The 27,484-nt window shown below is 45.7% G+C and overlaps 1 protein-coding gene across 1 annotated transcript in view; it reads left to right on the top strand.

Annotated features, from left to right (window-relative positions):
* Window positions 1-480: 480 nt before the first annotated feature.
* The window catches only part of HSPA4L (heat shock protein family A (Hsp70) member 4 like), a 42,928-nt gene continuing 15,924 nt past the window's right edge, over window positions 481-27,484 (top strand). The window contains exons 1-11 of the mRNA XM_090036573.1: window positions 481-706; window positions 5,821-5,878; window positions 8,554-8,694; window positions 11,911-12,033; window positions 13,640-13,739; window positions 15,268-15,401; window positions 16,425-16,669; window positions 16,747-16,823; window positions 20,360-20,511; window positions 21,461-21,567; window positions 22,045-22,178. Of these exons, the coding sequence (XP_089892699.1) occupies window positions 600-706; window positions 5,821-5,878; window positions 8,554-8,694; window positions 11,911-12,033; window positions 13,640-13,739; window positions 15,268-15,401; window positions 16,425-16,669; window positions 16,747-16,823; window positions 20,360-20,511; window positions 21,461-21,567; window positions 22,045-22,178 (1,378 nt within the window). The 5' untranslated portion in view covers window positions 481-599. The remainder of the gene's footprint in view (window positions 707-5,820; window positions 5,879-8,553; window positions 8,695-11,910; window positions 12,034-13,639; window positions 13,740-15,267; window positions 15,402-16,424; window positions 16,670-16,746; window positions 16,824-20,359; window positions 20,512-21,460; window positions 21,568-22,044; window positions 22,179-27,484) is intronic.

Raw genomic sequence — 27,484 nt, 5'->3', positions numbered from 1 at the left:
AGCACCTGCTGGCCAAAAGCGAAGTCAGGGCTTTGTAAGTGTGTATAAGTGCGTAAGTGTGTGTTTAAATGTATGTGGGTAAGCATGTATATGTGTGTGTGTTTAAATGTATGTGTGTATGGGTATATGCATACAGGTGTATGTGTGTAAGTGTCTGTAAGTGTGTAAATGTAGGGTACAGGTGTACAAGGTCAAGGTCCCACTGGGCAAGCCGGGATGCCTCAGCAGTACCGTGGCTCCCACACACCTGAGCCGCGGGAGCGCCGCTGCAGCAGGAAAGGGGCGGCAGAAGCCGGGCCGAGTCCCGGGCGCTGTGAAGGACCAGTGGCAGCGGCGGCGGCGGCCGCGACGTGTCGCTGTGCGAGCCGCCTACCGCTCCTCCCCCCGCCCCTTTCCAGATCTTTCTCGAAGGCAGCCCGAGCAGCTCCGGAAATAGCCGAAGCCGGAGCCAGGCCGAGCGGCCTCCCTGCCCGGCGCCTCACAGCGCATGCGCCGTGCACAGACACCGCCGGTTGGTGCCTGCTGCTCCGCAGTGGGGGAGCGGCGCGGGTAGAGCCGGGCCGGTACCAGCACCACCAGCACCAGCGCCTCCCGCAGCCATGTCCGTGGTCGGAATCGACCTGGGCTTCCTCAACTGCTACATCGCCGTGGCGCGCAGCGGCGGCATCGAGACCGTCGCCAACGAGTATAGCGACCGCTGCACCCCGTGAGTGTCCCCGCGCCTCGGCCGCCCGCGGCCCCCGGCATCCGCGAGGCGCCCGGGTGGGGGCGATGCTAGGCTCGGCTGCCTTTCGCCAGAGCGCCCGCCTGGGGCGCGGAGCCGGCGTGAATTGCGGCTCTTTGTCTGCAGCCAGGGTTTTTGGGTTGGGTTGGGTTGGGTTGGGGGGGTACAAGCAGCACTTCAAACGCGGTGTAAGAGACGTACTTAAGAAGTAGCTCTCGCCTAGGGATGGCTTCGTGTAACCCCGTACAGCCAGCCCTGGCTTGTGCTGAAATGACTTCTCCTTGCAGAGCGCTTTGGGGGTGCTGTGAGCGCCTTGGCACTGCCCTACTTGTACGGGCATCTGAGGGGGTGAAGGCAAATGTAGTCCTAGCGTGGAGAATTCGCTCGGTCCCAGCTGAGGCCGCGTTAGAGAGGGAGGGGGTGTCCAGCAGGTGCCTCTTACTGAGGCACATGGAGATGCTTCCTATAACCTGAACTTGGTGAGCTGCTTTTTGTAGAGGTTACAATCCCTGAGGTACGGTGTTAGTATGTTTGTGCTGATTCTTGCCATGCTTCAGAAGTAGCACAGTAAAGGTTTGGGAGAAATGCTTTCTACTATTTTGCTCTGAAGGGAAAGCAAGTTCCGTAAAGGGGCAAGTCTCAATGTGTGGAGGCTTTCCATAGCTAGCCCAAAAACTCACTGGGTCAATTGACCTTGTTTTAGACTACAGCTTTTGGAGTATAGCTTGCCGAGAAAAGGGCCCTGTGAATTTAGAAGCCCTCAGTGCCTTGGCTGCTTCTAAGGAGGATTGAAAGGTAGGGTGTTAGGTAACACATACTAACTAAACACTTCCTTAAGGTACGTCAGCATCAGTTCCCAAATGGATGTTCCAAAACCGTGGCCTTTGTGCTTTACTTCACGGCTTAGCAAGTGCTAAAGGGGTTTAAATTCTAATGTAAGCAAGGCAGCGCAGGCTTGCCTTTATATCTCAGTGGAGGTAAAGCCCTAGTTTTGAAGATGTGAAGGAGTAAGTTCTTTATACCAGTGTTTTTCAACCTGTGGGTCACGACCTGAAAGTGGGTCACAAAAATATATGAAAGGGCTGAGGCAGGGTTTTCCATCCTGGCTCTTCCCTGGGGCAGGGTGCCTCAGCCCCACCCCACTTCCTCCCTCACTGTGGGGGCCTTGATCTGCCCCCATGTCCCTTCCCCCCAACCAACTTACTGGCCAGAAGCTGCTGTTCAGCTTCCCATGCCTCACACACCCACCCCCTGCCCCACATACAGGGGGGTAGGGGGCAGTGGGTCAGAAGCAAGGGGTACTGGGTTGGGACTGGCCATCGATGTTTAAAAATGGGTCCTGGAACAAAAAAGGTTGAAAACCTCTGCTTTGACCAGTGGTCTCCAAACTGTTTTGATCGCGCACCCCTATCAGTAAAAAAATTTTTGAGCACGCACCCCCAATAGATGTATATTTATTTATTTATAAATTATATACATGTAATACTCAGCGTAACACTGTACAAAGTTTGGAGACCACTGTACGCAGTACCTCCGTGTTGTGGAACTCCCACTCTTTCCTCAGGATACCTCGTGTACCATACGTGACGTGACCATCTGACATGTGGACCGAGTGAGGGCGCCAGTGTCAATCAGTATATTAAATATTAGTAAAACTTAATTTCTTTCTTATTTTTTTAGATAAAAAACAAATGTAAATAGAAGTTCTAATATTTTCTTCCCGCACCCCAATGGATTGTCTTGTGCACCCTACTTTGGAGACCACTGCTTTAGACTACAGTTGGGACAAATATTCTTTACCAGCCTGTCTCAAATTTTATGTTATAACTGAGGAATGTGGTTCATTAGCATTCCAGCCATGACTTTATTGGAGTTACTAATATGTATGCAAACCTTCAGCACATACAGAATAGAAACAAGGATTGAAAATAATGTGCTTACCAGTGATATGTAAAGCAGGGCTGTCATTAGCTCAACAGTTTCTGCAGCATTAAGTCTTAGTGGGACTGGCACCTCTTGGAGTTTTCTTGCTCATCTTGAAAACGTTCTGAACAGAGGTGCATCTGTATATCAATCTATATTGTATCGGCACTGATAAAACGAAAATCGACATTATTGGCAATTGGCTTTTTTTTGGCCAGTAATGTCGCCAATAATTGCTACCTGCATATGCACAGTTGCAGCATGCACATGGCCAGCTTGGAGAGCAGCATCAGTCAGTTGGGGGGAAGAGGTGTGGGGGGGCAGATCAAGGCCCCCACAGAGAGGGAGTAAGTGGGGTGGGGCTGAGGCGGGGACTGCCCAGCTGGGGCAAGGTGCAGGATGGAGTGGCTTTTTCCGGTGTGAGGGGTGCTCCTGCCACTGCATGCACCCCCAGGGGAGACATGGGGGAGCATGTGCCTCCCAGATCTGTATGCGGGGTGAGGGTGGGCTGCTGGCTACATTGGGTTCTTCCTGGTGGGGTGGTTGGGCTGGGGTTGCCCGGGGCGGGCAGTGGTGGTGCTGGGAGCAGGGGCTACAGGGTGGGCTGTAGCCCCCACTCTTAGTTCTGTCACTGTCTGCCCCATGCAGAGCCCTGGGAAGAGCCTGGTGGTGTCTGCAGCAGCAGCCCACCCTTGCCCGTGCACAGATCCGGGGGGGGCACACTCCCCCCTCATCCCTCCCCTGTGGGTATGTGCAGTGGCAGGAGCAGCTGCACCACGCCCCCCCCCCCCCCCAACAAGCTGCTTGCGGCTCCATCCTGTTCCCTGCCCCTGTCCCAGCTCCACTCTCTCCCTCGCTGTCGGGGTCGTCTCGATCTGCCCCCCCTCATGCTCTTTCCCTCCCACCATACTTAACAGCTGGATACTGCTCTCCAAGCTGCCAGGCTGCGTATTAACAATTGAATTGGTATTGGCTGATATGGCTTGTTATTGGTCATTGGTGTAGGCCCAAAAAATCTTTGTTGGTGCACCCCGAGTTCTGAACTGAATGCTTGGTAGGTGGGAAATGCACGCACGCCTGCACACGCATGTACCTTGAATGCATAGCCACAGTGTTTGTAGTTGGGGAGTGGGGGACTTCCCCTGACATTGATCCAGTAATTTGTGTGTTTTTCCATATTGCTGACACTCCCTCCAAACCGCTTTGTGGGGTCTCGTGTATCAGCGCCACAGGGTCTCGTATACCAGCATCCCCGCTCTTCAAAATGGTATCAGGGGCACTTGAACTAGAGGCGCCCCTGCCTCTATTTTGAAACATGGGGACGCTGATACAGGGGAGGCAGAGGCTGGCTGGAGCATGGTAATTACCATGCTCTAGTAGACTTGATTAATCAAGTCTGCTTTGTCGCGCTAATTGCAATGCATCAGAGCAGCCTCCATGCTCGCGTGTAACCACTCACAATGAGCAACTCTTATACCTGCTCAGTACCTTCTGATTTGCAACTTTAAAGCAGTGTTTCATAGCCTATGGGTTGCAACCCGAAAATGAGACTCAAGAATATATGAAAGGGTTGCGAGCAAATTTTAAAAATGTTTTCTCCTTTAAAAGAGAAAAACATGGGAAACTGTGGCTTTTCCCTTGCAAGATGTCAGAGTTCCAGCTTGCATGGGGCTACTTGCAGGCCCCTCTTCCCCGGCCCACACACCCACCTCCTGCCCCACAAACTGAAGGGCTGGGGCCTGGGAGTGGGAGGCAGCGAGGTGCACTAGGTCAGGATTAGTCATCAACATTTACAAATGGGTCCTGGTACAAAAAAGGTTGAGAACCACTGCTTTCAAGCTCATGCACAGAATTTAATACTGCCTTTTAACAGAAAAATGGCAATCATTTCTTAAGTATAAATGCTATAATACTAAGAGTAAATGATAACTAATACCCATGTGGCCAGTTCACAACCACCCTAAGTATTCTCTTACAAGTTCTTTCTTTTCCATATTCAAATATGCCTCAAACATTTGTATACTAATCATAAACATCTTCAAGGCATGTTGACTAGTTCAGTCCTAGTTCAAACAGATAAACCATTTTTCATGGTTTAAAATAATAAATGTTAATGGTACGTATGTATGTAGGTTGTCTGCAGAATTTTTGTTAAGCTTAATTATCACATGGTTTAATACAATCCATCAGAGGAGACTGCCAGATGACATCACAGTGGCATACAGCTTTCTCCTGAGAAGAAGCGAGAAGGCAGGAGAACAGCCACAGTATTGTTATTGGTAAAGCAGTGGACTGAGTTACATGACACCTGAGTTTTGTTCCTAGCTGCTTGGTCCAAGTCATTCTCTCTCCCTGTGCCAATGTTTCCGTATCTGTAAATGGGGCATAATGATACCATCCTTCTTCATGAAGTATTTGAGGTCTACTGGCAAGTGTTAGAGCCAAATATTTGCTAAAAAATACATAACAAATGCATCGCATCTTAAAGAATATATTTTGTTACTGGAACATTAAATCTTTTAGGTTGATTGGGTGTTAAATCTTTTAGGCTGCTACAAAGCCTTTCTTAGGAAGCAGAAAAGGAAACACGACTTTTAGATTACTACATGTCAGCTTCCTTGTAAGTAGTGTATTACTGGCTATCTTTTCAAGGTCCCTATGTGTTTTTTCTTGATTTTGGCTGATTGACTTTGAAGTATGTTTATTATGGTTCTTGTCAGAAACAACATATAAATTCAGTAAGCGCTGCTAATGCCTTTATACACCATGAAAAATTAACTTTACCAGTCAGGTTATAAGGTTTTATTTTGAACATATGTAATCATCCTGAATCTAAATTAGCATCCAGAATAAAACTGATAGTCTACTACAAAGGAGGGGAAATATGGAATAGACTGACTTTTGAAAAACTCTTTTTAAAAGTAATTTTAAGGAGAAGCAGATGGTCTACCTGTTTGCAACCTCACTGAATTGTAAAGTGCCAAAAAAATCCATTGTAAATTTTCATGCGTCATGCTTAAATGGAACATATTTTTAAATATAAAAGAGCAGTATCATAGAAATGAACTGAAGTGTTTTCAAACTATTTACGGAGTGCTACAAAATAAATATTCTTTTTTTTATCCCTGATACTACTTTTTGTTGCAGCTAAATTTCTTTCTTTTCTTATTTAGAGCTTGCATATGTCTAGGATCAAAAACCCGAGCCATTGGCAATGCAGCAAAGAGCCAGGTAAATGCATCTAAAATCTATTTTGTCAAATGACTCCTCTTTTTGAATTAAGAAAAGTAAAATTTGACAAACCTTATTCCATTTTACATTCTAACTGGGCTTTAAATATATAAAGTAACTCCTTTTCACTTGGTTTTTTTAAGAGTTAGTAAATAGTTAATTCATTTCTGTTTAAAATTAATCATAACATTGTCTTGGGTTAATGGATCTCCATTCCCTCTTGAAAGGAGAATAATACAGGAAACAAGCAGGTTGCTGTCCTGCACTCCTCATCCACTCCTAGGGCAGGCAATTATTTCAGGCGGAGGGCCACTTACCCAGTTTTGGCAAGCTGTTGAGGGCTGCATGGGTAGCCCTGCCCCTTGACAGGTGCCCTGCCCCCTGTTCACCATCTTGGGACCAATGTCCAAGGGTCAGTGCCCTACATGGGGCCCAAGCAGGGCGCAGGCTGGCAGGGGTCTTTGGAGCTGGGCTGAGCTGCACCAACAGGGAGAAGGGGGAGCTGGCCCAGCTCTGTAGAGCCCCTGCCAGCCGGGACCCCGTACCCCTGCCACCCTGTTCTGGGCCCTGCCGGTGCGGGCCCTGGGACACCAGTGTGGGCCCTGTGTACCTGCTCACTCCTAGTGCTTCGCAGCCCCGCGGTACAGGCGGGGGGCAGCGCACAGCCCTGACCCCCCTGCTTGCTGTGCTGGGCAGTGTTTGCTACTGCCATCTTTGTGCTGCCCAGTGTGTGAGCTCCTGGCAGGCAGCAGCAGCAAGTGCTGCCCAGAGTAGCAAGTGGGAGGGTCACAGCTGCCGCCGCCGTGCACAGCTGTGACTGGTGATCCCAGAGCCAGCATGGGGCCCAGGCTGGCAGCGGGTACAGGTTACAAGTTGGTGTGGAACACAGGGAAAAGCAGCATCTCATCCGCCCCATGGCTGGCACCCCACGCTGCAGCTGCTCACATCCCGCATGGGTCTGCCTGTGCCTGCTCAGGACAGCCCTGTGTGGGCTGCAAGCGGCTGCAGCAGAGCGCACCAGCCACAGGGCAGTTGAGGGGCTGCTTTTCCCCGGGCTCAGCTTTTCCCCGGGCCCCTTGCCTGCCCGGGGTCCTCTGCCACCCCTTACCTGAGATTCCAGCAGTGCTGGGGTAGCCATGTGGTCCCAGGCCAGAAGCTCCTGCTGGGGCTTCCAGCTGGGGGGGCGGGGCCAGGCAGGCCCTGCTGTTGCAGGAGCCCACTGGGCTTCCCCTGGGTTCTGCTGCCCCTGGTTTCTGTTGCATTTGACAAGAAACAAGGACAGATCAATATTAATTTTCTAAATTTTTTAGGGGCCTTGCAGGCTGGATAGAATGGCCTTGTGGGCTGGATTTGGCCCGCACACTGTGTTTTGCCCACCTCTGCCCTTGGGAATGAGTATAAGTTGAAGTCCTCAAATTCAGAAAGGTGTTAAGTTTTCATTTAGAGAAGTTTCTGCCCCTTCCAGTTGCAAACACAACCTTTGAAGTAAAACTGAAATAGTGCTATCTTTGAGCATATGCACCACTCTAATGTCTTGTGGTGCTGCTCATGGCTTTTCTAGGCAGTAGAATGAAGTGGACAAGACTCATCAGGTTTAATACTGTTGGTCAGAATTCTGAACAGCAGTAAAACTAACATTTTTTGTGATGTTTGTGGCTGATCCGGTGAGCAAGAGAAAATCTTCCCTGGAGCTAATCACTGAGGAAGAAGCGCACTCTGCTTTTCTCCCCTCCTCTCCCCTAACCACCAAAAGGCAGAGAAGAGCCCCTTTAAGCAACTAATAATGTAGGAAATGGAAATAATGATACTAGAAAGCTCCAGGACAAGGAGGAGAGATTCTTATCCTTTCTTTTCCTGGAAAGTGAGCTATCTATGAAAGCTTAACAGGCACTTCTGTTTCTAGGAGCCAAAAAATTAGAGTTCATATAGGAGTGAGAAATATTCTAATAGAAGTGGCTGCTTTGCTCAGATCAGTTTTACAAAACTTAGCAGAACTCAGCTCTTGGTCTCTGCTGGAGAGAAGGGCCCTCTCTTTTATATTCATTTACATCTGTAAAACGTTGGTAGTAAAAGGAAAGTCAGATTTATCAAGCTTTGTAATAGGGCACTTCAGCTGGCCTAAAACTTGATTCCAGGAAAACCAGATGAATCCATTCTTCTTTAAAATCTATATTTCAGATTAACTAGGTTGAAATATGGGGCTAGAGACTGGCTAAAGGGAGTGTCCTTCCTAAGTTGGATTTGCCCTCAAATGCAGCTTCTAGCTTTGGAACTTACTAGAAATAATAGCTTGATTTTTAAATAATCATTTTAAAGTAGCTTTGTGTAGTGTTGCAGTTAGTTATTGGAGTACTGTGTTTGGGCATGTTTAGTGTCTGTGTCCAAATAATGGTGTTTCATAGTGGCAGACTATATTAATTTTGTTAGTATCCTGCTTCTTGGTTTAAAACAAATGATTTTGAGTCTTGAAGTGACATGTATAATAAAAACACCATGCTTAACAAACGTTTCATTGGGAAATGAGGAAAAAGGTACCAGTCCTGAACAATTTGAACTCAAGCCATCAGTTCTAATTCTGTGCTTTAAGCCTGAGCTAAGTAGATGGCTTTTTTTTCCAGGTGGTCTTCTAGCATACATCTCATATCGGTAAATGAAAACAAATTTATCTTCTGCAGATTGTCACAAATACTAAAAATACAATACATGGCTTCAAAAAATTGCATGGAAGAGCATTTGATGATCCTTATGTACAAACTGAAAAGATCAAACTTCCCTATGAGCTTCAGAGGATGCCAAATGGGAGTGTAGGAGTAAGGGTAAGTTTTACAGCTTCTGTGCAGTACCTTCAACTGTGGTTATCATATAAGCACTTTTCCATTTGTGGCAAAATATGGCCCTTCATCAGACTTCCTATTCTGTTTCTTAAAATTGTAAAGAGCACTAGATATTAGCATATGCATCCTGTGCTAGGGGGGAGAAAGTAAATAGATGAGTTTGTGCTCTCTTACTGTTTGGTAACAAAATCAAAGTAGTCTTGAAAATGAGGTTAAGAGCAAATAAACTTAACCCATGTCCACTTTCAAAAAATATCAAGACTATATCTAGGTATAATCAACAGAAAAAAATAAGGAATTGGGTCATCCTTTTTCCTTCCGAAATGTGTGCATCTTATCTCATACTCTTTCAACTGTTATGTAATACCTGCTACCTGTCCTGAGGTGATGGTCCGAGACAAGGTTGAATGTAGTTCTGTGTAGTTGGCATTCCTGTTGCTGCTCATAGATTTGAATCTTAGTTTTCCAGCGTTAAATATAGTTTCCTTATGTTGGTTAAGTCCTCAAGTGTTTAGCTTTCTGTCTACGTATTTGTAGGTTAGGATTTAGTGCATACAATGCACTGTTTCACTTGTATCATGCTGCCCTCTGTTTGATACCTAAAAGGGCCCCTCTATCCCAGCACCTTAACTACAGGAATAAAACAGCCACCTATTACCAAGAGAACTCTGCTGCCAGAATTTTCTTAGTGTTTGTATATGTCATGTAGAGAGGGCCACTTCTTTACGTGGTCTCAATTCTGAACTTCTCTGGGTTGATGAAGAAAAGCTAGTTAACTGCACCAGTGCTGTAATGAACTAAATAGATTAGATGCAGAAGAATTATCTAGGGTTTTCCAGAGCCTCCATATCTGTGGCAACTTGTGTATGAGAAAAACGGGACTAATGGGAACCTCATGGGTCAGAGTCCACGCTGTTGCTGTCACAGATACCTTGTCTAATCCCTTCTTATAAATATAATCATTTTAAAGATAATTACGTGTTTTGCACCTGATACTCTGGAAGGTTGTTCCAGGACTTAATTCCGCATAAGCTTGCTATGTCACGAGGAAGATGATAAAATCATTCTTTTTCCCTAATAGATTTTATTTATATATAGCAATGGTTTTCACTGTTTCTAGACTCAAGCTATCCCTCATTAGATTCAAGCCCCCCTTGGAAAATGCCAGGTCTAGGCTTTTATTTTTTTCTTTTGACTGTGGAAAAATTGAGTTCTTTGCAACACAAGAATTGCTCTAAGACAACAATAGATCAGAAGGGTTTTGATACACAAATTCCTATTTGAAATTTCTGGGTTTATTCTGTGACTCCTGTTTAGTTGTTTGCACACTTAATGCTAATACTGTATGACGTTCCATATCACCCTTAAAAGGATCTTATGGTGCCCTAGTTAAGAATCGACGATATTAGGATCTTTGTTGTTTCACTTGGTTTGTCCATAGCAATGAATTTTGTTTATATCTTTGAATAAAATAGTGTGCGTCTTTTAAAGTATCTGACTTTTTTAAAGTCTTGGATCTATGGAACCCAAGTTCAAGAAACACTAGCATGACCATTTGTTATAAACCAGTGGGTGCCCATCTTTTTGTCAGGCATGACCCAAATTAGCCCTGGGACCTCCCTGAGTGCCACTCTGATCCTTTTCCCTTGCCCAGTCTGCTGCTCTGCTTTCATCTGTATGCTCCCCCCCGATCTGCTGTTCTTCTTTTTGCTTCTTGTCCTATCTTCCACCATTACCTGCTCCCTCCCCAGTCATCCATATGCCACACAGGTTGCCTGTGTTACTTGTAACACACATGCCACAAGTTGGTCACCCCTGTTATAAACATTCAGCAAGAATTGAAACCCTCTAGTTCAGTGGTTCTCAACCTTTTTTGAACCAGGACCCATTTGTAAACATTGACAAGTCCTGACCCACAGCTTCTTGGCCCTGCACATGCCCCTCACTCCCCACCCACAGCCTCCTGGGCCCTGCTGGTGCCCCTCACTTCTAAGCCACAGTCCCCTGCCCACCTCCCCTCACCATGCTGGTGTCCTTCACTCCCAATCCATAGCTCCTTGTCCCTCCCAGCCCTGCTGGTGTCCATCACTCCCAACCCACAGCCCCATGTTTTCCCCCCCAGCCCTGCTGCAGTGTGGTGGCTGCAGCTGCTCTGGCTCATGTGGGGGACAGCAGAGTGAGTCCAGCCCTGGCACTGACTGGAGGGAGGAAGGGAAGCCTGGGGCACCCCCCCTTACTCTAGGCTGGGCCTTCTGCATGTGCCAGGCAACCTGGTCACAGTCCCTTCCCCCATCCCAGTTAGCATCTGGCTGCCCCACCCCTGCAAATACAGGTACCAGCCCCGATGCCATTGCCCCCGAAGGGCTCTTCTGCTGGAGGGGCAAGCACATACCCCCACCCGCCTGTGCCCTGACGCAGTCTCGGCATCTGGCCACCTTCCCCTAGTGACAGCAGGCACCCATTCCATCCGCATCTGCACACCCACACGCCTCCAACCCCCACTCCCCATACACTTGTATACATCCAGCTGCTGGGCCTGCTCCCACCACCCTGCCTGGCTGCGTGCCAGCTACATGCATGTATGCGCACAGATGCATGTGCACCTGCTACCTCCATTCTCCCCAGACAGTTCCTTGCAGGCTGGAATTAATTTATGAATCTGTGACCCTTTCAAATATTCTTGTGACCCACTTTCAGGTTGCGACCCACAGGTTTTCTCTAGTTTGATTGAAGCTAGTGCTTCTCACTAGTGTGTGTAGCACGCAACCATTGTATTAGCTGATACTGAAAGTCACCTGTGCTCACAGCATAGTACAAAACATAGATGTTACTGCCTAGCAGACTTGAAATTTACGTGTGCTGAAACCTGGAAACAATTTGTGACTTATTAAAGATTCCACTTCCATTCCTTAGGGACAGTCTGGTTTATTTCATGACTTGTATACATGTGGTGTATTTGACTCCCTCCCATCTCTGAATAGGTGAGATTATTTTTAGCTCCTGTGTAAGATTTTGGAAGAAGCCTACCAAGAAAAATGTAGGCTAAAATTAGCAGAAGCTTTTTAATTGATACACAATGAGAATCTGGTTTCACTTAAGGTTTAATGATGACAAAACTTTGAGAAGATTTAGCCTATAAATTGTAGCTTTTAAGTGTGAAATTCAAGTCTGTCCTGAAAATGTTTAACTTTGTTTTAGGTGCGATACTTGGATGAGGAGAGACCATTTGCAATTGAACAGATTGCAGGAATGCTGCTGGCCAAACTTAAAGAAACTTCAGAAAATGCTCTTAAAAAGCCAGTGGCAGACTGTGTGATTTCAGTAAGTTCTGTCATTTTACCAAAGGTTGTACTTATAGATACGTAAACATAGATTAGGACACCCTTTGTTGCACGTTAACTGAAAAATACTGCAGTGCACAAAATACTTATTTTTTGCTACTCATTCACAAAAAAATGAGGTCTTTGCTAAAGTGTTTTTCTTGTTGAAGAGAGTCTTCATTGAATAATCCTTTAAAAAAAAATTAGAGGTGTACCGATACATCGGTCTGATATCAGATCGGCACTGGTATAAAGAAAATTGACTATATTGGAAATCAGCCTGAAGTGGCCAATAATTTGGCCAGTAAATGTCTATGTGTGCATGCACAGCACACAGGCAGTGAGGAGCACAGCCTGGAAGCTTGGAGAGCTGCGTGAAGCTGGTAAGTATGGTGTGGTGGAAAAGGAGGGGGGAGTGAAGGGGCATTGGGGGGCAGATCAACACCCCGCCATGGTGAGGGAGTGGGGCTGGGGCTGGGGCTGGGGCTGGAGTAGGTGCTGCCCAGGCGAGGCGCGGGACAAGATGGAGACATCATTCGGGGGGCAGGAAGGGGGAGTGGCTTCCATCTCTGCATGCACTTTGGGGGGGGTGCCCCCGTGTCTGCATAGGGCAGAGGGGGCTGCAGCTGGGGCCGGGGGACATGCCGGGCTTTTCCCAGGAGAGGGGGCAGGGACTGTGCTGTGCTGCGCTGCATTCAGGGCAGGTGGTGGAGGCTCTGAAAGAGGGACTACTGTGGGGGGCACCATCCATTTTGCTGTAGCTCCCACGTAGCACCCCCTGCCCCCGCAGTTCCACCTGCTCCAAGCACAGTGCAGCATGGCCCAGCCCCACGACGCGCCAGGAAGAGCCTGGTGCGGCCCCAGTCTGCAGCTGCAGCCTGCCCTTGTCCATGTAGATCTGTGTTCCGTCCCATGCCCTGCCCCAGTTGGGCAGCACCTACCCCACCCCCACTTCCTCCCTCACCATGGGGGGTGTTGATCTGCCCCCCCCCCCATGCCCCTTCCTGCCCCTCCCACCACAACAGACTTACCAGCTACATGCAGCTGTATTGGAAATCGGATCAGGATTAACTGATATGCCTCCTTAAAAATCAGCCATCAGTATTGGCCCCCAAAATCTCTATTGGTGCACCTCTAAAAAGCAAGCCTGGTGTAGTGATTTGCAGAGCTGTGTAACTGTTGCAATACCTTCTTAAAAGCTAAATCAGCTTAACTGCTTTCTAACATCTAAGCTTTAATGTAAGAATTCAAGAAACAACTTATTAATGATTTTTAATGTTACAAATTTTTAAATCTAGTTTGTACCTAAAATCCGTGGTCATCTTGAGTCTGGCTGTTAACACTGTATGTTAACATACACAATTTTATGGTACTGATTCTCTCTTTTTCTCTCTTGAGAGTAATTGTGAAACTTGTTTTGTAAAAGTTTGAACAGGTGGAACCAGCCTACTGCATTAACTTAAATAGCTTCTATAAACTTTCCCCAGCATTCACAATTTACAGGACTGTCTTGTTTTTTCATTTGTTTTATGGATATGTTTAATCCTTTGGGTCAAAATTGGTGTGCTATGAGATTAGCATAATGTACTACAATTTTGTTGAAACAGGTCCCCAGTTTCTTCACTGATGCTGAAAGGAGGTCTGTAATGGCAGCTGCACAGGTGGCAGGGTTAAACTGTCTGAGACTGATGAATGAGACTACAGCAGGTAAATTTGCTACTTCCTCAGGGAACTGAAAATAAGTTTAAATATTGTCTTAACAGCATAAGACCTTAAGTTGTAAGGCTGACTCTTCAATGCTTGTATTAAATAAGTGATGTTACAATAAAAGGTTAGCGGGTTTTTTTAACCTGTCAAATCATTCATAAGTTACTTGTATCTGTTTTTCATCTCCTGAAAACCAAACGATATTACCTCTGTTAAAATAACTACTCCCTGTGCTGGGTCCTCTAATTAAAGGTGAAGCAGCTGAAATAGGTGAGCACCAGCTGAGGCTAGCAGGCCACCCAACCAGTGAGGGATCCCTGGGATGGCGGCAGAACGCAACCTGCATTGAAGCATGATGGATTTGATGCAAACATTCAAAAAATCACTGAAACCTAAAGTGCTATGTCGACCACATCCATCAAGGGTTAACTTAGAGTGGGATCCACCATTTTTAAAGTGCTTTAAGTGTCATGCATGTCTGTTGTGTTATGGCTTTAGAGCATTTTCTGTGTACGTAACGCATATTTAACTGTAATGTCTGTACCTAGGTTTAAAGAGTTGCTAAGTCCTAAATCTTAAACCTCTAACAGGTAGCCAATCTGTTAGGGGAAAAAAAATTGTTTTTACCTAGGTTTCAAAAACTTAAGTTGCTAAATAGTGAATGCCAGATACACTTGTGAGTGGACAATTCAGCAAGAAATAGTTTAACTTGAAGAGTAAGAACCCCAAAGTGGACCCAGTTTTTATACTCTGTTGCTTAGCTAAAATACAAAAGAAAGAAAATTTAATAGATCTGGAGGGAAAAGTATAAAAGTGTTCCTTCTAGGTGCTACTTTTAATATTCATATGCCTGTTCTTATTGCCTATCTATGCCTAATCTTGCCTATAATTAATCTTGTCATGAAATCACTAAATGTACTTCAGGCAACCTCCGACCTTTATCCCAATTTTGATCCATACGTTTTACTTGAAATCCCTAAAATGGTTTACACTTTGACATTCTCTCGCATGCTGATTTCCTTTTTTTGTTCTTAGCAAAACTGTCGTCAAGCAAATACAAGTAACTCTATACTGTCCTATCATTAAAGGCCCCCTATAGTCTGCATGCTTTGCAGTAAGGCTGTCAGTCAGACAATGGGTTCTTGTCATCTGAAGTGAGCACGTTTCAGAATTCTCTAGTAGAGAATTTTTGTGTAATATTTTAAAGTCTACTAACAGGGAATTAATTGAAGAGGAAAAGTGAAAAAATGCTCTGTAGCAATTCATGATTACAAAACAGGAAGAACTCAACCAGCTTATTTTATTTAAAATGTTTTAACAAATATGAAAACAATGAACTTAAATTGATTTTTACAAATCCTGATGGGTCACTTGAGCCGAGTTAACGTAATTGAAGTATATTCAGATAGAGGAGGTATTTTTGGGAGCAAGAAAATAGTCAATTATATTTTGTCAATGCTATTATTTAAATATAAGAAAACATTTAAGGAAATGCTCTCAAGTTGCCTGTGATACCTGATTCTTACAGTTGCACTGGCATATGGAATATATAAACAGGATCTACCTGCCTTGGAGGAAAAACCAAGAAATGTAGTCTTTGTAGATATGGGACATTCTGCATATCAAGTTTCAGTCTGTGCTTTTAACAAAGGAAAACTGAAGGTAAATATAAAGCACTACATAGTGAAATTCCATCTTGCTGCTGTAATGATATTTTTGGTTAATTGAGTCATTGCTTTGGAAGCTGTTCATTCAGAAATGCATTTTCTGGATAAATGTGCTATGTGACGTGTACAAAACTGTACAGTGGAACATTGATTATTCGGAGTAGTTGTTATAACCATCATTTTGGTTGCTCAATTTTCTGGATAATCCAACTCCACAGTATGAAGTGTTTAAAACTGCTTTTACCTACTGTGCTATGCAACAAACATAGAAAAAAAGAAAAATGTATGACACTGTGTAATGCTTTAGACTCTCAAAACACTAGGAAATAACTCAGTCTCACTCGCAAGCAAAACCCAGCTGCAGGGTGATGGCTTTAATACAAAACTTTCTAGATAATCTTCTCTCTTCTATAAATGGTTTTGAAATCATGGTAGGCAAAAATTTTAAAAAAGCCTCTTGCTTGGGGACCAGCAACCTGTGGCCAGTGGCAACATCATATGTGGTCCAGCAGTGGGGGGCTTACCCTGTGCTGCTGCAACTGAAAACATTGCTGGTTGCTGCTCTAGCTAGAATTAAATAGTTTAAATTAAACTTAATTAAATTAAATAGTTAAATAACTATTCTTCATGGCATTGTTCCTTCAGTTAACTGTAGAAGGAGCAGGTCTAGTTACACAGCAAAGGAATCTCTCTAAGTAGTTGTTGTTAATGAGCCTTAACATCCTGTGTTTTCTACATTAGAATTACCCGTGTTCACTTCTGTCCCATAAACAGAAAAGTTGCAGAATCATCTCCTCCATCTGACCTGATCCTTTTTTCCCTCCATAGATGGGAAGGGGAGGGCAACTGACTTGAACTCTTTAAGTAGGGAATTTAAGTTGGGATTAAATCAGCAATTTTAAGTTTTTATATTTGTTTTCCTAATTTGGGACTGTGTGTATAATATCAAATTACATGTGCAGTGTGTTTAAATAAGAGTTAGTACAATAAGACTGTCTGTCACTTCACTCTTACGTAGGTCTTGGCTGCTGCCTTTGACCCTTTCTTGGGAGGCAAAAACTTTGATGAAGTTTTAGTAGATTACTTCTCTGAGGAATTCAGGACAAAATATAGATTGAACGTAAAAGAAAATGCTCGTGCTGTTCTACGATTGTATCAAGAATGTGAAAAACTAAGGAAACTTATGAGTGCTAATGCTTCTGACCTTCCACTCAACATTGAATGCTTTATGAATGACCTGGATGTCTCCAGCAAAATGAATAGGTACTGTGCCTTACTTTTGCTCTGAGTGAAATAGAGTGCTCCCTAGTTCTGCTTGTAATATATCTTTTCTTCCACAGAACTCAGTTTGAGCAGTTATGTGCTCCTCTTCTAGCTAGAGTGGAGCCTCCCTTAAGAGCAGCAATGGATCAAGCTAGTAAGTACAAGTTGTTGCATCAAGTGCTATGTTTATTGCTTGGCTTAATACAAAAACTGCTGCTGTAAATATCCTAGATGTTGAAATTAAAAATGATTTAAAAGATTACCATCAAAGTTACAAATAGAAGTACTGACAGCTAAAATGTCACTTGAATTTAGTTTTTTGCATATGTTATGTGGAGTCATATTAGAAACTATAGCATTCTTGATCAGATGTCTGCCTTTATTCATTGCACTGCACAACTCTGATTTACTGAGAACTTTTCATCCTACTCAGTAAATGATGTATGGGTATTTGTGGAGCAGGGGTTGCATACGATTTGCTTGGTTATAATGGGAATGTGCTCAGTGAAAAGCAAGCAGTCTGAGACCTGGGGAGGAGAGCCTGGTCTTACCGTGAATATGCAGATGGCATTTTTTTCTGGGGCTATGTGTAGAACTAGATAAATTTTTGCAAGGGTCAGCAAACGCTCCTTCTCTGACCTACTTCAAATGTCAACATAGTAAATAGAAGGAATTAAAAAAATGAAATGTCTTGAATTTGGACTAGATCAGTGGTACACAACCTTTTGGCCCAGCAGACCAGATGTGTGGCATGGGGCCTATCTGCAGGTTAGATCAGGCCCTGGGACCCAGCACCACACCCTCTGTCTCATGCACGGAGAGAGGGCTCTGAGGGCCAGGTACTGCTCCCTCCTATCCTCATGTACCAGGATTGGGTCCCAGGGGTGTCAGTACTATTCCCTGCCTCCACTTCTTGCTGGGATTGGGTCCTGGGGCACCATGACCCTGCACTGCCCAGCCCTGCACGCTGGGATCAGGTGCCAGTGTAATATGCAGTCCCGGGCTCCTTGTGGATCCAGAGGTTTGGCAGTAGGGGAGCTGTGCCACTGCTCCCCACTGCCATATTTCTAGACACACAGGGAGCCCTGCTGGCTGGAGGTTGAGTGCCCCTGGACTACATAGCTGAAGCAAAAAAATTAAAAGGCAAAGCATATACTATAATAAGCTATAAAAGGAATGACTTGCCTAGCTTCACTTTGTATCAGTATGATCTAGAACTGCTACACTGATAGCAGAAATATAGATTATTAATTGCTTATATCTTAATTGGCTTATATGTATTCCTGTGTTTCAGCCAGAAATTGGAAGTAACTTCATTAAAGAAGCCATTCCTTTAAAATCCTCCTTCAAGTGATTATCCATACAAGTTCTACTTTGTGCCCTGGGGTGGGATGGATGAGGGGCATCCAAGGTGAAAACGTGGGTCCAGCAGGCACTACTGGTCAGAATAACTTGATTTTTACATATGCACATAAACACAGTAGAGGTGGAATTTGTTGATTTATTTTATTTCGCTACTGTAAAGTAACTATCTTGGCTTAGTCTTGGCTTTACACCTCTAGAGTAACAACCCTGAACTCCTTTAACCTGAGGAAGGGCCAAAGGTTTTGTTTGGTATTTCAGTTCATTCCAACCTGCTATGTAAAATTAGAGTAGTGGCTGTTCAGAAGAGGACGGGATAAGTAATAAAGGTGGGGTTTTTGTTTAGTGATTTTGCTTTTCATTGCTAATCACAATATTTTAGGTGTTTGGTTTGAAAAGGTTCTCTAAAAAGCTACTTCATTTACCAAGAGGTGGGAATTCCAAGGTGTATAATACAGTAGAACCTGGATACTTTATAGCAGTGGTCTCCAACCTTTTTGGGTAGATCACTTTTTGAATTAAAAAGCAACCCAAGATCTACCCTACACTGTCTGTCCTTCCTTCCCGTCCATCCGTCTCTTCCCACAGTCTGACCTGGGGGGGGGTGGTAGGAAAGGAGCGGGGGTGCAGATTGAGGTGGAGGGAGAAAAATTATTTGGAGGCTTGCCCCTCCCCAGCAAGTGTGGGGAGGAGAAAGGACCATGGGGTGGGGTGGAGGCAGATTGAAGCCCTATCAGTGAGGGAAGGAGCGGGACGCAGGCAGGAGCAGGGGCTGGGGGAGGTCCCCCACTCCCCCCAGCCCCTGCTCTTACCTGTATCCTGCTCCCTTCCTCACCACTGGGGCTTTGATCTGCCTTCCCTGTACCCCTTCCCTCCCCATGGCCCTCTTCTTGGCGGTGAGTGAGGGAGTGGAGCAGGGACAGGCCCTGCACGGGCAGGGTGGCGCAGGACAGTCACAAGCAGCTTGTCTGGGGGATGCAGAGAGGTGGGGGCACACAGCCTGGTGGGGGGTGCATACCTCTGGATCTACGCGCGGTGTGGGCTGGGGCGGCACCAGGCTCTTCCTAGCACGGCTCTTTGGCCGGGCATTGGTGGCGGCAGCAGCAGTGCTGAGACGGGGGTTGGGGGGGCTACAGCAAATTTTCAGGTGCCTGTAGCCCCACTCGCAGCTCTGCCACTGAGTGGCCAAAGAGCTGTGTTGGAGAAGGGCTAAGGCGGTGCCAGGCTGTCCCGGGTACAGATTTAGGGGCACACACCTCCCCTCGTGCCCTCCCTGGCTTCAAGCACCCTCCGAACAAGCCGCTTGGGCTCTGTCCTGCATCTGCCCCAGCTGTGCAGGGCCTGCTCCTGCCTCACTCTGCTTGTCACTGCTGCGCACGCACCCTTCCCCACCCCTGCTGCAGCTGCTGGAAGGCTGTGGCCAGGCTCTCTTGTAGCCCTACCCCTGCTCTGCATTTGGGGTGGGGGCAGTGGCTAAGCCTCATTAGCTTCCCCTTCCGCTGCATATGCACCCTGATCTGTGCGTGGGGCTTGGGGCGCAAAGCTCAGTGTGCAGTGGCAGCTGCCTCTTGCCTTACACACAGATCGGGAGGGCATGAGGGCCTCGGGCCTCTGCTGGGGTGTGTGCTGGGGCGTGTGCAGCATGGGAGCTCCGCCGTGCCCCTGGACAAGCTGCTCAGGCTCCAACCCTGCCCCAGTCTCTCCCTCACTGCAGGTATGGAGGGGGATCACCCCAGTTGCCTGGCCCAGCCCCAGTGGCAGGGGGCGCAGCTCAGTCCAGCCACATGTCCTGCCGCTCCTGACTGTCCCAGCCACCCCACACGTGTCCCACCACTCCTGATCCAGAGCCTCTGACAGTTGATCAGAGTCTCCACGATCAGCCAGTCAACAGGGATCAACCAGTTCCCCAGGGTGCCCACTGCTTTAACTGGGGGTGACCACTGCTTTATAGGGTTAGGTTCTGAAGCCTTCTGCAAAGATGAGGGCTTGTGAGCTGCCAGGGTATATAAAACCACAGCAAACAGTTGTGCAGAACTGCTAAAGTTCTGGTTGATTAGGGCAGCTTTATTTCAAAGGGTGCCACTTCCTCATTCAGCTATATGGGACTGCTGATGTTGAGTGAAGAAATTATGCCCTTTGAAGTTAGAGCTGGAGCAAACAGCTACAGGCTTGTCCTTTTTTCTACAGATTGTGATGAAGTAAATAGGCTGTGAAACAGCCCAATACAAATACAAATAATCCTGCTGTATTAAAACTGCATGGCGAAAAAGGTCAGCTTCTGATAACTGAGGTTAACATTTTAACTTACGGCTGCAATATCTTTTCTAGAACTGCAACGTGAAGACATATATGGTATAGAAATTGTAGGTGGAGCTACTAGAATCCCTGCAGTGAAGGAACAAATCTCTAAGTACTTCTGTAAAGATATAAGCACCACATTAAATGCCGATGAAGCTGTCGCAAGAGGTTGTGCACTGCAGGTATGGTCATTTACAATCTTATTGTTCATTACAACACCGCTGGAAGCTGTTCACTAATCAAAACCAAGGAATGTTACATTTTAAATTAGTCTCTTATGCCAGGGTTATGGTATTTGTATTAAGAATTCACACTTGGCTCTCAGTGATTAGTAAGGGAAATAGCATGCCAGTTATCACAAGCTTGGTGTGTGGGGGTGTTTTTGTTTCGTTTTTTGCTATCTGAGCAGTAATGGATGGTCTTTTAGATTTGGGTTGCTCTTTCATGTGAGCTCTGTAACAAACTTCTTTGATAACCAAGTGACTTAGCTATAGCTTTGTTGTACTAGTTGCTCTAAACTTGGAGGATGGGCCTTACGTAGTGGTTCAAAAGCATCATCAGTGTTTAAGATACATATTGATCATTGTTTAGCAATCACCAAGGAAATGCTAAGCATTACTATTACAAAACAGATTTAACCCAATACTCTAGAGCAGAGGTGTCAGACTTGGGGCTGGATCTGGACCTTAGGGCTCTGTCCAAACTGGATCCATAGGTCTGGCAGCAGTAGGGTCAAGCACGTGTCCAGCTGTATTTGTATAGCCCTCATTTGCACCCTTACAACAGAGAGACATGTCCATTGGGACCCAGGGGCCCCAAATTCTGCGGCAAGCAACACCCACAAGTCCCACCCACCAACTTCCATTAGCCTGACAGGCTGGGTCCAATAGCTCTGTAGCCCAGATGCAGTCTAGACCATACGTTTGACACCCCTGTTTTTAGGGCTTTTGTAGCAGTTCAACATAATTGATAATGCTTAATAAAAGTTACTTTCAGGGTTTGTCTGTAATTAATTAAAATATGTTCTTTAGTAACCAAAGTCACCACACTATAGGCTTGCTGTTCTTCTATAAAACACAATGTACTTTCATGCTAAGCTATATATGTAATCAAATTCTGATCTTTTTCCAGTGTGCGATTCTTTCCCCAGCATTTAAAGTGCGTGAGTTTTCCATCACAGATGTTGTTCCTTATTCAATAACTTTAAGATGGAAGTCGTCTTATGAGGAAGGAACAGGGTAAGTTTACTTTGAAAGTAAAAGCCTATGAAAATTCTGTACCCTGATGCTGAAAGTAATTTAAACTTAATCTATCCAGCCTGTCTTTTGTGTTCTAACCTTCATGAATCTTTTCCTTTGCAAGTTTGACTGACTAATGCACTGCATATTTCCAAGTATCTTTACTTACTAGCAATCTCATTTACTCACAAAATTGTTTCCTTTTTCCTTAATGACATAACTTCAAAACCTTTTTAATGTATGTTGTTAGTGTACATTCATGACCATCCAGTTGTGGTCCAGCTTTAGTATTAAATCTTCAAATCCAGTCTTAATTCTATTTAGTAATTTCTGAGTCGAAGCAAATTCTTGAAATAGTTCATTTCATTTGTTGAGTTGTATGTGCCCCCAACTAATATATTTGTTGTAATAAACTCAGTGGGCTCAGGTTGACTTAACACTCCTTTGCTTTCCTTTTTTTTTTTTTTTTTGTCTTAGGGAATGTGAAGTCTTTAGTAAGAATCATGCTGCTCCATTCTCAAAAGTGATTACGTTCCACAAGAAAGAACCATTTGATCTGGAGGCATATTATACTAACCCACATGAAGTGCCTTATCCTGATACCAGGATAGGTAAGGTTACACTATAGGAAAATATTTTTCATAATATTTCATGAATTTTTTTTTAATTATCTCATAGTTCCTAGGGTCGGAAGGGACCTGAGCAGATCGTCAAGTCTGACCACCTGCCATGGCAGGAAAGAGTACTGGGGTCAAACGACCCCAGTGAGGTGTGCATCTAGCCTTCTCTTAAAGACCCCCAGGGTAGAAACCAGCACCACTTTGCTTGGAAGTTGGTTCCAGAATCTAGCTGTCCTGACTGTGAAGTAGCACCTTCTGATATCTAGTATGAATCTACCCTCTGCCAACTTGTGACCATTATTTCTAGTCAGTCCTGGTAGTGCTCAGGGGAACGGGGACTCCCCCAGTGCCTGCTGGTCTCCCTGACTAGTTTGTAAACAGTCACTAGATTTCCCCCCCCTCCCCCCCCAGCCTTCTCTTGTGGAGGCTGAACAGGTTCAGATTCCTTAACCTCTCCTCGTAGGACCTGCCCTGCTGACACCTGATCATGTGAGTGGCCCTCCTCTGGACCCTCTCCATGTTGTCCACATCCCTCTTGAAGTGCGGCGCCCAGAACTGGACGCAGTACTCAAACTGTCACATAGAGGGGGAGGATCACCTCCTTGGACCTGCTTGAGATGCATCTGTGGATGCATGATGAGATATCGTTGGCCTTCCTGACTGCTTCCCCACACTGCCGGCCCATGTTCATCTTGGCATCAATAATGACTCCAAGATCCTTTTCTGCCTCTGCACTGACGAGAAGGGAGTTCCCCAGCCTATAGGTATGGTACTGGTTCTTCCTCCCCAGGTGCATCACCTTGCACTTGTCTGTGTTGAATCCCATCCTGTTCTCTTCCGCCCACCCCTGTAACCTGTCTAGGTCTGATTGCAGCCTATTCCTCCCTTCTCGCATGCCCATTTCTCCCCACATCTTAGTGTCATCTGTGAATTTGAACAGGGTGCTTTTTACACCCCTGTCCAACTCGCTGATGGAGATGTTGAACAGTGTGGGCCCAAGGACTGAGCCCTGCGGAACCCCACTGCCCACATCCCTCCAGGTCGAAAATGACCCATCCACCACCACTCTCTGGATGCAGCCCTCCAGCCAACTAGTGACCCATTTGACCATGTAGGTGTCAATGCCACAGTCCCCTACTTTTTTTAATGAGAATGGGGTGAAAGACAGTGTCGAAGGCCTTCCTAAAGTCCAAAAAGACTACATCCACTGCTACCCCTGCATCTAAGGATTTTACCTCTAATGACCTTGTGTTGGTTGCCCCTAAGCGTAATCTCCCCTGCTGGCCCCTTGTGGACATGCGCCAGGATAACGCTCTCAAAAAGGTTACCCAGGACCGAGGTAAGACTGACTGGCCTATAGTTTCCTGGGTCCTCCTTCCTCCCTTTTTTGAAAATGGGAACCACATTCACCCTTTTCCAGTCCTCTGGCACCACATTAGAGCACCATGACTGCTTGTAAAGCTGTGCCAGAGGTCTTGCAATGACCTCTGCTAATTCTCTCAGCACTCTGGGGTGGAGATCGTCGCGACCTGCTGATTTTTTTTCTCAATACGTCCAATCCCTCCAGAAGTTCCGTGACTAGGTCGTCACTGACCCTAGGCCTGGGTGCACTTCCCCTGGGATCTGTGGGGGTCCCCATGGGTGAGGTGACCCCGTCCCTGCTCAGAAAAACAGAGGCAAAGAAATTGTTTAAATAGATTAGCTTTGCTGTCTGGTGCGACGACCAGGTTTCCTAGTGTGTCCTGCAGAGGCCCCATGTTACCCAGTACCTTCTTTTTACCCTCTATGTATATAAAAAAAGGACTTCTTGTTGTCCTCGGTCTGGGTAGCTAGTCTCAGTTCCATCTCTGCCTTGGCCTTCCTGACCGCCCCCTACAGCCCCGAGCAACCGAGGTATAGTCCTCTCCCAGCCGGGGGCTGTGTAAGGCAAAGTGGTAGTGGGCTCTGCAAAATCCCTCCGCTAATCCCAGGGCTGCAAGCACCAGAGAGTGAGTGAGTGAGTAGCAGGCTGGGAAAACGCACACTCTCCATTTTGTAAGATGAGAGTCACTGAGCCAGATGTTTTGGTATCCATAAGACGTACGTCACATAAGATGAAATTTGTAGTTCTGAGAGAGAGATTGGATATTTTCACTTAAAGCAGGTGTTCGAATTATGCTACTGCAGGTAGAACCTTCTTGTGGCAGTGCATGCTTAAGAGGTCTTATGGTTCCTGACCCACCCCCATCAAGCCTCAGTGCCTTAGTTAGAATAGCTTGTTAATAAAGTTACTGACTAGTTTTGATTCCTGCACTTTATGGGATCTGAACCAGTATCAGTGGAACTGAAATGGAAAAAGCTGTATCATGATAGTTTCCTCCCGAGTTTTCCCATCACCTTCACATCTTCCACCAACTTTTCCCTGTTTGTCAGGACAAGATGTAAAATAGCTGATCCCCTACTTAGATCCTCAGTCTTCTGGAGCAGCAAGGGTGTCTTCCACACAGATCATATCTGTGCTGTGTCTTTTACTTTTTTAGATTCACACACACACATTCCAGTGTTGCTACTGTCTTCCTCCTGAGCCAAAGAACACATGTGTATACATTTTTGACATGCAAGGCAACACTACCACTTTTTTCTCTCAACCCTGTCCTTCCAAAACCATGTGTAGATCTCCAATGTTGACATTCCAGTAATAAAAACTGCCCATTAGGTCTCTGTGATACCAGTCAAATCATAGTTCTTTTCACAGGCTGACTTGCAGCTCATCTTGTTTACATATTTGCATGCTTGCTTGTCTGCATACCTCTTTCAAAAGTGTATACAAACATTTGATTTATTTTGTGTTCTGCCTTGCGTGTTTCCCTTTTGTGTCACTTGTTGCTGTCCTGTGGCTCTCTGGCCATTTCCCAGAGATGAGCTGCTGCTTCCAGTCCTTTCCCATCTGGATTGTTTGTTCTGTTACTGGAGTGTGTTGTTCACCATCACCTGTTGAACCTAGTTTTAAAGCCTTCCTTGCTAGGTTGGCCAGATGGCCAAAGATGCTCTGTCCATGTCTGGCTAGGTGGCTCTTGTCTCTCCATAGCACTCTTCCTTCCCAGGACATCCATTGTAGTCTTTGGATTCATCAACTTTGACACCATAATCTCAGCCATTTGTTTACTTTTGTGATACAGTGGTTTCTGCCTGGGTACCCCTTATGTGGAGAGGATTTATGAGAACACCACTTATGCTCCATACTTAATCCTCCTGCTAAGACCCTTGTAGTCTCTTCTGATCTGCTCAGAGTCATTTCTGGCAGTATGCCTCCATAGAGGAGCAGGAAAGGGTAGTGGTCTGAGGATGGGTAGCGTCGGGTTCAGCATGCTGGATCTGGCTGGCAGGCTTGATCCAGCCAGTACTCAGGACTGGTGCAGGAGCCCCATCTTGCTGCCGGGGAGAGCACAACTGGACCCTGATCAGTCTGCTGAGGGAGGGGAGCAGCTTGGTTCTGATCCAGATACGTTGCGGGGGGAGGACCCCAATCCTGATACAGGGGTGGGGGATGGATGGCTCCAATCTGGATGCGCCAGGGTGAGGAGCAGCATAGCCCTGATCTGGACGTGTGGGAGAGGGTGGAGCAGATTCGATCCAGACCTGAGATGGAAGAGAGCAGGGGGAACAGAGCAACCCTGGTTCAGATGCCGGGGGATGGGCAGGGTGGGGCAGCCCCTATCCAGATGTTTGGAGGGCAGAGAGAGCAGCCCAGCCCCACCTGGATATGCAGGGGGGCGGGCCTAGCCTGTTTTGCTGCATGGCAATGGCCTGGCCTGGGCTGGACCAGACCATGTAGCGTGGCACTTCCCTGCTTTCCAGCTGCCAATTTCATCCAATCTGTGGGATCCCTTCAAGCTGGGTGTCATGACTTTGTGTGCCAGATTTGGCCCACAGGCTAGAGGTTGAGTACCTCTAATTTAGACTGCTCTGCCCTCTAGGTCTTGCCTGCTGATGTCTTCAGCTGTTCCACCACAGAGCTCTTGAAAGTGGCTGCTGACTTCAGTCTGCTTCTCTTGAAATCTGGGGACCCTCTTTTTAGTAATCATATGCTGCCACTTCTCTTTTCCTTTTGGTCTCTCCAGTGCCAGCTTCTTAATAACTACTGTCTAAGAAATCTTCATTTTCCTTGATGGCACACTGGCTATCTGTACTTCCAACCCATTCAGTCTTTTCCTTCAAGGTACATATCAGCCTACACTTGATACAGATTAAATGGTTTTGACCTTTGGGGAGGAACACAAACATGGCACATCTCACACAGATCACAACTGCTGACCCAGTTTCCAGTTATGCGTCCTTTGTTCCCTACAGGATACCTGGACTTTAAAAAAGAGGGTGGGGAAGAAGAAAACCCACTGACCATTTAAACCTGTGCATCCACAGACACATGATGGTGTCCTACTCTCTAGCTCCCTCATACAGCAGATTCTATAGCTCTACTGTTCACTTAGATAAACCAATCCCACCTAAAGTAAATCACTCTCTCAGAGCTGTGAATGCATACCCTGTCAAACATTCACTCCAAGAGAAGAAAAAAAAACAAAACAGGCAAACAGATAATGTCCTGAAAATAAGTAGCATTTGTCTCATACAGATAGTATTAATCCCAGCAGCTGTAAGATCCAGTTCTGTTCATTTGTGGTTGATGACCCTTTTTGGCATAATTGCAGTCATTGGAACTACTTGAAGCAACTATATCCATGTGTAATAGAGAGCATTTAAACTGATTTTGTAAATCTAATATAAACAATGGGTGTGAAAGTCTGAGAAAAAATCTGCTTAGCCTTTTGGTAGGGTAGATTGAGATCAGAAATATTAATTCAGAGTACTAGTGCACAAATAAAGCAGCTGATATTAAACTTCCCATGGGTTATTGTGGCATTTATGAAAAGAGAAAATAATACAAAATAAGCTACTAAAAACTAATGTTTCAATATGCTGTGCTATTGACTGGAGTTGTAACATGGTAAAGACTGGAAGTATAGAATTACAGATGTGTATAATCAATCTATTACATTTCAGAAAACACAGCTGAGCAACAATATGAAAATAGAGGTCAGAACACTGTGACTTTACAGTCGCATAGGAATGCAGCTCTTCATTCTTTTCTCTCTAAAATTATTGCAGTATTAACTGTTCTGCACACAGTGAATTGGATCATTAAGCTGTTACATGTTTAATGCAATATATGATGCATCGTTGATAATATTTGTGTGTCCAACAGTCAGACTTTTATTCCCTGCCATTAATTTGAAATGTACAAATCCAAAAACTGTTCC

This window comes from Crocodylus siamensis, chromosome 2 (assembly GCF_052110815.1).
Source record: "Crocodylus siamensis isolate JL-2025a chromosome 2, ASM5211081v1, whole genome shotgun sequence".
In the NCBI taxonomy this organism is placed as follows: Eukaryota; Metazoa; Chordata; order Crocodylia; family Crocodylidae; genus Crocodylus; species Crocodylus siamensis.
Note: the sequence above shows the minus strand (reverse complement) of the source record. Positions and strands in the feature narration are given on the sequence as shown.